This window comes from Vidua chalybeata, chromosome 1 (genome assembly GCF_026979565.1).
Source record: "Vidua chalybeata isolate OUT-0048 chromosome 1, bVidCha1 merged haplotype, whole genome shotgun sequence".
NCBI classification, from domain to species: Eukaryota; Metazoa; Chordata; class Aves; order Passeriformes; family Viduidae; genus Vidua; species Vidua chalybeata.
The window spans coordinates 105,617,759-105,627,675 of record NC_071530.1 but is presented as its reverse complement, the minus strand read 5'-3'; the positions used below and the strand labels follow the sequence as shown (position 1 = coordinate 105,627,675).

General features: G+C 41.0%; 1 protein-coding gene across 2 annotated transcripts in view; it reads left to right on the top strand.

Annotated features, from left to right (window-relative positions):
* Nucleotides 1-418: 418 nt before the first annotated feature.
* Nucleotides 419-9,917, top strand: part of ROCK1 (Rho associated coiled-coil containing protein kinase 1) — an 82,714-nt gene continuing 73,215 nt past the window's right edge. The window contains exon 1 of one of the 2 annotated variants that reach the window (XM_053941246.1): nt 419-1,270. In XM_053941246.1, coding sequence (XP_053797221.1) covers nt 1,178-1,270 — 93 coding nt within the window. In that variant the 5' untranslated portion in view covers nt 419-1,177. Of the gene's footprint in view, nt 1,271-1,699; nt 1,718-9,917 lie in introns of those variants that run through there. The other variant, XM_053941256.1, reaches the window with a different exon arrangement.

Sequence of the window (9,917 nt, the reverse complement as noted above, 5' to 3'; positions counted from 1 at the left end):
GGTCTCAGAGGTCTTTTCCAACCTCACTGATTCGGTTACTGTGATTCCTTCCCAGGCGCGCGCCCCCTGCCGCCGTCCTGCCCCGTCCGCACCGGAGCCGTTCCCCCCGCGCATGCGCCCCGCGCCCCGGCCCGACTGTTCAAACAGGAAGGCGGACATGTTGGTGGATCTCGCAGGTTCCCTTGCAGCCGCCGGACCTCACGCTCTCCCCTCCCCTTAAGCCACCTCCTTCCTTCCTCCCCTCTCACGCCGCAACCTCGGATCGGTCCTGAGGCGGTTCGGGCTGCCGTCTCGTCCGTGAGGCGGAGGAGCAAAGAGGGAGGGGCTGAACCGGCGTTGGTAGCGGCGGGAGGCAGCGAGGAGGAGAGAGAGGAAGAAAGATGCTGCTGCGGCCGTTCCGCCGGTGAGGTTACTCGTCCGCCGCCCGCGGGGGCACTCGCCCGGTGCCTTCCTCTCTTCCTCGCCCGGTGCCCATGGACGGGGCGACCCCACGACATTGAGACACGCCGTCGAGAGGATTCCTCTAAGTTTTATTGTTTTATTTTTCCATCCATTTTTGCCCTGTTGGTGTGGCTGCAGGCTTTTGTCTTTTTTCCTTTCTTTCTTTTTTTTTTTTTTTTTTTTTTTTTTCGCCTCTTCTGTTGTTCCTTCTGGTTCACCGGAAAGAAAGCCGCGCTCCGGAACCTGGCACCGACCCGCCGGCGCTGCAGCAGCGGGGCGAGGAGGAGGGACCGCTACGCTGGAGCCCAGGACGGCTTCCCCGGCTGGGAAAATGGGAATGCTGAGACGGCGGGGCCCGAGCAGAGGAGGGAGGGAGAGGAAACCTGCTGCTGCGGAGCTGTGAGCATCCCGGGAAGCTGCGTGAGTGCCTGGAGGAGCGGGGAGAGAAGCAGCCTCGTCCCCCGCCTGCTGCGGGCTCCCCTTGGATTCTCTGCCCCCTTGACGGGGACTTGCCCCAGAGACTTTTGTGATTGAAGGGATCTCGCAGTAGGCGCTTCCTCAGCCTGGTACAGGCTGTAGTTTCTCTTTTGTGCTCGCCTGTTCCTGTTTTTTCTGGTTTTTTGGTTTTTTTTTTTTTTTTTTTTTTTTTTTTTTTTTTTTTTTTTTTTTTACTTTATAATTTTTTTTTAACCTTAACTTTGCTCTGGAATAAGGGAAACTTTTTAACTCCGGAAACATGTCGACAGGAGAAAGTTTTGAGTCTCGGTTTGAGAAAATCGACGTGACTTTGAAGGACCCCAAATCCGAAGTGAACGTGGACTGTTTGCTGGTGAGTACGGAGCGCCGATGGGCCCCCGGTCTCGTCTCCCCGAATTCCTTACCCTGTGGGACCGAATCTCGCACTCCTGGCTGAGTCACTGCTCTGCTCCGTGCTGGTGTTTTGTTTACCCAGAGTTGGGCTGAGGGTGCGTGAGTGTGCCCGTGTGCCGGGACAGCGGCTCATGCCAAGGAGGCGCCTGCCCAGCCCTGCCTCACACTTGTCATCTCCCGCTCCGAGCGCTGCTCTGTGCCTCGCCGGCTGTCACAGGGGCGGTGGAGCCTTTCCACAAAGGCGGAATTCGTGATTGCCGTTCTTCTGTGTGAGCACAGGACGTCAAATAGCTTTGATACCAGTTCTCTCTCCAACAACTTTTTTAAAGACTGAGGTCCTCTTATGCTGTGGCTAAGCAATGCAGTGCTGACAGTCTCATACAACACGATTAATAAGCCCTTACAGGTAGGGGCAGGTGTTTAAATGCATTTTAAACTGGTGGTTGTGCTAGGCCTGCTCGCATCATCGTACCTAATAGCTGGATCTCACCAGTGCTGTCAGTGTTATAACTGCATCATAGGAAAGCAAGCCATAACACTTCCTGATGTAAAACCAACCAACGTCATTTGGTAGCTGATTGACAGAATTGGATGATCTTTTAGTTCTCATTTAGTTCACTTAGTACCGCAGTAAACTGCATGCCAAATACAGCCAATATGTTTGGGATGCATCTTAGTCCTTCGATATGTCTAGAGATATCCTTAAATAGTACCAAAGTGTAATTTGTGCTTTCACACTGAAGTAGAGGGCTTATTTTCTTTGGAGCAAGTGATGGAAGTTCTTTAGTATATTTATTTCCCTGGCTTTCTGTTGTCACAGAGAGGAACAAAGAAATTGGATTTGTTCCCCGTATGAACTCTGACATTTGGGGTTGGAAGGGAAGGGAGGTGTGGGGGTGGAGATAGCTCTTAATAGTCATTCTTCATTTTCTGCTGCATGGTTCTTGGCAGAAAGCTTGCTTGAGCATCAGGCGGTGAGTAGATTAAAAGAATAATGCAAGAATCTGTACAAGTTCACAATATTATCTACTCTCTTTAACTTATTACAGGTTTATGAGCTTTTGAAGTGTTGGCAGGTCAAACTTACATCCCTAGATAAAAGCAGAGCTGTGTGGATGCTGCTGTCACAAAGGAAAATAGCACTGCATCTTCTAGTTAATTTGCTTCTCTTGATCTGCTTTACCTATCTGTCATCTTAGAACCATAGCTAATGAGAAGACCTCTGGTTCTTAGAATATAGTGTGTCAATTTTGATACCTCGAGACTAATCAGACGTTTTTACAGCCAAGTTCTATTTATAGGTGTCAAGAGTATAAAGTCATCTAGGAGTCCAGAGTTTACATTAACCATGGCTCAGTTTGCTAGTATGTGCTGAACTGCTGGCTGTTCTATAGGGACCTTCCTACAGTGGTAGGAAGGAATTGGCAGGTATCAGACATGCAGTTGGTAGTATCTTTAACTGTATTCCTTAATCTTATAATCAGTTTAAGGATTTGCCCCATTTCAGTTATCTTAATTGTGATTAGGAGCTTAAGCTGTAGTCAGTTTGGGAATGAATTTGCTGGGATGCTTCCTGTCATGCTTGCTGAAAATTTTAGAACATGTGTTTGCATTACAGATTTTAAGGTCCTTTGAAGTGACAGTTGTTTAGGAATTTTCTTTTAAACTATTACCAATTAAAAAAGAAAATGCTGCTTCTGAGGAAATCACTTGGTAAGCTAACTTTGTATGTGTTTGGTCAATATATCAGTCTTAATTGCTGGCTGGACATATACTTTAGTTCACGCATTCTTGGGGTCTTTTCTATAGAAGAATTTAAGTATCCTAACATTTTCTAAACGGCTTAAATATTTTACACCAGTTCTTAATGTGATGATTCACCCTACAAACATCATTCTTGGCCCAAAGCACTATTTATTTATCAAATCCATTAAAATGTGTATGGATATGCTTTTAAGGAAGAAATGTTTAGGTGTAGGTGTAATTGATCTGCATTTGAATACCTTCTGAAATGAGCTCCCCATTCTCCTCCCTGCAGGTCTCAGTTAAAGAGGGAAATTTGACAGACTTTAGATGTGGTACACTTAACAAGAAAGTTAAATCATATTTTTCTGATTACATACAAAAATTCTTTCTAGTAAAACTTTAAAACTCTAAAATATTTTTTTACCTTTGATTAAGGTTGACGTTCCTTATAACTGCTTTGACTTTTCCTAAGCAAAGGTGGTAGCTAACTGTGCGTATCTGAGCAGAAATACAGGAATAGCAGATACACTGGCACTTCAGCATCTGGTATTCTGTATGTGTAGGTTTAAAATGCTGGGGATCATTTAGGTTCAGGGAACATTTTTTTTGGCTGTATGATGAAAAGTCTCAGCAATGCTCTTGGCTTCTCTTAGGATGGTTTTATCCTCTAACTTGGCTTCATTTTTCTTCTGCTCTTATTTTTCTTCCCTGTCAGTTTGTAGCCTTTGTAGACGAACAGGCAAGACATGGAATAACCTTTAAATCAGCTTTGTAGCCATTTTGGGCTTTGTAACTGTCATAAGCTGCATTCTGTATGCTCGAAAGATTCTAAATTTATATGTGAAGTAGTATGAGAACACTAAGAAAAGAAGATGGGGGTGGAGCCTGATACAAAGGAAGATGTTACCGTTTCAGGAAGGTGTGGGAGAAGGGTGCTGACAACAGAGCCGAGCAGGCGGAAAAGGTGCTCTGAGGGCCTTGTAACTTCAATTCACATGCTGCAGGAAGGAAATTCATAAAGCTGAAGTGCAGGAGAGAGATGTGTTTATTTTTCCTGTTTTTTGCTACGTAACCGTAATAAAAAACAGAGTAAGAAAATGAATTTAAGTTGCGACTGTCTGTAACAAAATTTGTTTCTTTGGGGCTTCCATGCATTTGATTTAGTACTAGACAGGGGAATCATAGATAAGCTGTCTTTTTTTGATGAGGCATGAGGAGGCTTAAGCCTGAGTTAAGTGTAGACAAGGTGTCACAGCATCATGTAATACATTTTTTCAAAATATTTGGTACTAGGAGTCCTACAGTCCCCAAAAGATGTGATAAGACTGAAGGCTGTGTTAGAGAGGTGGTCACTCTGTGGGGTGTGCAGTGATCAGATCCTGGTAATTTCCATAGGGGTATTGAGGAGGCTCAAAGGCAGTGTAAGTGTCTAACTGTTAACTTGAGCTAAGTGAGCTTAAACACTGAAAAGCAGTGTTCAGTTAGTATGGTTCTACAACAATTTTTGGAATTAACCCATATTTTAGTAAATTCTCGGGGTTTAGGGGCTTCCAGTTTGTGGAGAGTGGGGAGTTAAGGGATGTAGCAAGTGTGTAGATGTGGGACGTTTTGACTTGGAATTGCATATGGTTTTGATTCTGAAATAGCTAGTAACTTTTCGTGAAAGTGTATTTTGGTGCTCTCTCTGTTCAGGTAGGAACTCATGAAGAGTGTTTTCATGGTTTATACAGGCACTTGAGTTATTATATATATTCTCTTTATATATATATAACAATATAATTTTAAAATTATCCAGGTACTTAGTCAATTACTTCCATAGTTGATTTTAGAAACGTCACACTTTTGGTGGTCTTATTTATCAAAGACGTCAAATATTTCATTTATTGAGCAGTTTGTCTTCAAAATAACTGACAGCAGTAAACACTGTAAATCAAAGCATATCACAAACTTATTTTATCGACTTTGAAGAGATTTCCATTTTTGTTGCACCAGAAATGTGTAGCTACAGAGCTTGATTCACCTGTTTTTCCTAGGTTGGTTTCATCAACTAGATTAATATATGTTCATCTGTCTTGCATAGGAAAATGCAAGATGATCTTCTCATCTTTGATATTTAGAGTTCTATATATATCTCTGTTACTAGACATATTTCCCTTTTGTTAAATGTGTTAGAAAGCACTTCTGAAGACTTTGTGATTAGGGATTTTGATAATAAAATTTTAAAAAGCAATAAATAAAAAGTAAATAACTGTAAGTACCTTTACTTTAGAGGTATCTATCCAAATAGCTGTTGAAATCATGTTGACTGAAATCACGCTAATTCTGCTCTTGAAGTCTGAGTGATTGAATGCTAGAAAAATTAGGTATCTGAGAAGCTTCCTTGATTGTTAATGAAGCTTCTTGTATGTGTATATATATATATATATATATATATATATATATATTCAAGAATCAGAACTTCATGAACACTTGCAGATTGTCAGCTTCAGAATTCTTTAAGTTGTCTGAAGATGGTCCAAAGTATGTGAAAGTGTTGTGGCTGACAAAATCTCCTTGGACATGTTTCTACCGTTCTTTAGGTCCAAGTGGAAGGTCTGCAGTTGTGTTGGTACATCAGCAGCATCACTACAGACTGGGTGTTGAATGGTTTGAGAGCAACCCTGTGGAGAAGGATTTGGGGGGTTTATCTGAATTTCTGGCTCATCTGTCATAAAATGACCATTTTGACAGGGGCTGTTAGTGTCAGGGCAAGGGCTTTAAATTGAAACAAGTGTAGATTTAGATTGGACATGAGGAAGTAGTTTTTTACTGGGAGGGTGGTGAGGCACTGGAACAGCTTGCCTAGAGAAGTTGTGGATACACCATCCATGGAAGTGTTCAAGGCCAGATTGGATGGGGCTTTGAGCAACCTGATCTAGGGGAAGGTGTCCTTGCCCATGGCAGGGGTTTGGTACTAGATGACCCTTAAAGGTCTCTTCTAACCCACACCATTCTGTGATTTGGTAGTTAGATTCAAAATAAGACTTCCGGCTGACCTAGAAATACAGTTCCATGTCTTCAGGTTACCATATCTGAACTTTATATGCAAAAATAATTAATGTTAATTATTACCATTAATTATTAATGTAAACATTAGTTAACATTGATAATAATGTTATGTAATGTTAATGTTATCTACTCATCACTACAGATTATGAAATATATTAAGATTTATGTTAAGTCAGTGATAAAATATATCTTTATGTTAGTCAAAGGTAAAATGCAACTCTTAAGTTGGCTTTGAGAATACAATAACTTGATGGTTTCTTATTTCAGCTTGCATCTCTTAAGAATTTTTTCGTATTACATTAGCCATTAGAAATTTAACAGTAGAGATGTGGAACTATCGAAATGTTAACATTTGTTTCATGGTGTATGGTAGGTTTTACAGAAGAATTAATAGTTCACTTAGCCAATTCTTCTTAGCTTATAAAACTAGAGACTGTATAGGAATGTAATTATTTATTTTTCCTATAAAAAGTTTTAATGAGGAATGATAACAGAAAGTTGATGTTAAGACACGTTTCAACAAGAGGAATAAAACACCCAACTAAGCTATAAATGCTCTTACAAAGTAAAAATATTTGTAAACAATGTCCTTTCCCCTGGCAACTACAGAGTGGGTTTTTTTTGTTGCTTGAGGGAAGGAAGAGGGAAACACCTGGAATTTGTTTTTTGAACAAATTGAAAATCAACCTGTTGGTCTGTAAATCTTTGACTTTGAGGACAGTGATAGCTTCAGGAGCCACTCATTGAGAACTTAAATACTGAGAAGCCATGTGAGCATATGATGTTGGTAGCCTCACAGTTGCTGTTAACAGAATTTCCTAGGTCATACTTTAGTATTATATAGAAATAAAAAGCTTTTTAAGGTCTCTTACCAAAGAACACTGCGATTTTTGTCTTGATACAGGATGTTTATCTTGAATTTAAGAGGTCCCAAACCATGTAATTAAAGTAGTTTTTGGTGGATGTTGCTTGATTTTATTTATCAAAACTCCTTTGTTATCACGAAATTGCAGTTCCAAATAGAAATATTGAAAAACCAAACTTATTTATCTGAGAAAAAAATTGGAGAATGGTTAAAAGCTTTTCTGTCTTTACCTTAATTTGTCCAGTCATTCCATCAGCAATAAAGCCAGAAGGATGATGAGACAATACTGGTAAAACTGCAGGCACTATGCAGGCAACACCCAGTTATAGCTCAGTTAAAGCAAATGCAAATAACACCATCTTTTAGCTTCCTTAGCAATCTGCTGAAATTAACATGCAAATTAATGCCAAGGCACACAGCATGGACAGCAAACAGGTGGAGCAGGGAGCCACGTGCAGCAGGAAAACTGTGACACTGGAACACTGGCATTGGAACAGGCTCCCCAGGGCAGCAATGGAGTCCCCATCCCTGGAAAGGATGTGTAGAGGTGGCACATGGGGACACGGTTTAATGATTGTTCTTGGCAGTGCTGGGGAAATGGTTGGACTCGATGATCTTACAGGTCTTTTCCGGCCTAAATGATTCTGTGAACAGTGATTGAACAAGCGCTGAAACAGGATCTTTGAGAAGAAGAAAAGTGGTTTGGAGCTTCTCTTGCCCACGTTGTTTTGCTGTGCTGAGGTGATTGGATTGCCTGTGCTGAGGTCTGCAGTCTGCATGGTAGAGATGTCTCTGTAGTGTGCTCAGCTTCAGCAGGGTGTAAGGTGCTGTGGTGCATCTTCAGTTACAGCTGTCTGGAGGCTGTCTAGACGAGCAGGAGCTGCTGGGCTGGGTTAGCTGCCCATGTTGCTACGGGAGAACCGGCACAGGATCCGCACCAGCTTCTGACTGGAGCAGGGGTCAAAGTCTATTCTGATACTCAAAATCTTGTAAAGGATTGGCTTTCATTAGCTGAAAGGTTGCCACTCCCTGTCAATATTTATACAATAAAAACTGTCACGGGGACAGTATGTAAGATCTCTTTATTAGTAGGTCCTGTTTGAAATTCAGCTGCAGATTTCTTTATTTTAGCTTCTCTTATGTTTCTTATATGCATTCATTTTTCTATTTCTTTAATAGAGCTCAGAAATATGTAAAGGTTTGCTTGCTTTTTGTCAGTTGCATGATCTGAGATGATGCAAAGACCTAATGCTTGGAAACCTCAGTAGGAAACACTGCACACACAAAGGCTTTAGTTTGGACTCTAGATTGGAACTACCTAAAAGTGTTTCTAGCTTGAGTGTGTCTGGGCTGTGGAGCTTATAATTGAACTGGAAACACATGCGGAACATGTCCTTGTTTTTTCTTACAGGTCTTCATCAGTCATAATATTCACTTAGAAAAAATCCTCAAATTCTAATAGTTATGTAAAGATTGACTAATTGTGTCTTTATATTTTTCTCTAACATAGTAGAAAACAGCGTAGTACTTAATACATCTGAATATAGTGCAGCAGTTAGTGCTAAGGTATGAATATATTGAGGAAAACTTGGTGTGAGATACCTACATAGAAAATGCATTAATAGAAGATGGCTGTTTTCCTGTGTAGTCAGTGACTTGACTGCTATTAAAATACTGTTTCTGTGGAGGCTGAGCTTAATTTTTAAAAATAAATTAAGCCAAAAAAACCCCTGACTGCACAAAACTAAGTATGTCATCTGGAATGTGCTTTTTGAAGAAGAGGAAGCCAGAAGCTTGTCTTGACATCTGGAAATTTCAGCTAGGAAATTTTTTTCCTGTTTTGTGGTTGGAGATGTTACATTTTTCAGCAGATGGTTAGTAAAACTTGTATTATAGCCATAGTGGTTATTTCCAGTGGGAAAGTGTGAACGAACAATGGTTTGGGCATTCATCTCTAGCTGGCTGCTGTTTGATCATTTGTTTATTTTTTCTAAATCAGTTACTTTGGATGGTGATTTGGAAGTCTGCCTTCTTAATTTTTATTACCATGTATTGTGGGAAAGTAATATGTTGTTGAGTACAAATGATGTTTTTTTTCACAGAATGATTGAGGCTGGAAAGAACCTCTGGGCGTCCCTCATCCCCCTGCTCTGATAGAGTGGCCTAGACCAGGTTGCCCAGGAAGACTTTTGACAACTGCATTGTCCTTCCTTGTCCTAACTACAGCTTCTCTGGGCAACCTGTAGTTTTCCACTTCTCAGAAGAATACTTTCTCTGTTGAAACTTCACACAGCGGAAAATAAAATTCACCAAAACTAAATAGAAAAGTCATCAGTACTCATTTGGTATTTATTTGCAGAGTTCTGGCCTTCTTGTTCAGTAAATCTGTTTCTAGGCCAAATAATTTTTTGAAAGGTATCTGCCACAGAAGACCAGAAGAACTTTCTGTGTGGAGGCATTTGTAGATTCAGATATTTTAAACATAAAGATTTGTACCTGGCATCAGTTGCTGTGAATTCATAAGCTCATATTTTAGTTTGTGAATGTAGGATTTTCCTATTGGAGCTAAAAAGAGAGTGATTGCCTTGCAGTGATCTCCAGTTTGCACTCCACAAGTGCCACTTCAGTTTTTCTTGATTATGTAGCCTTGTGTTTTCTTTATCTGTATACACAGGTCGTTTTCCTCTTGACAGGCAGTGAGGGACGCTGGGTAGGACTTCCTTATTGTTCTGGAAGTGTGAAAGACTTTTTGATACTGATGTGACAGGAACCTGTGCCTGAGAGACTGGAGAAGAGGAGAGACTGCCTGTGGAGTTTTTGGGCAGAATCTTCAGAGGAGAGACTTCAGCTTCAACCTTTGACTTCAGAGAAGCTGAAGTGTAAGGTGTCAGTAGAACAAGCACCATCTTGGTGTTGAATGAGATTTGGAAGCTCGTTTGGCTACAAG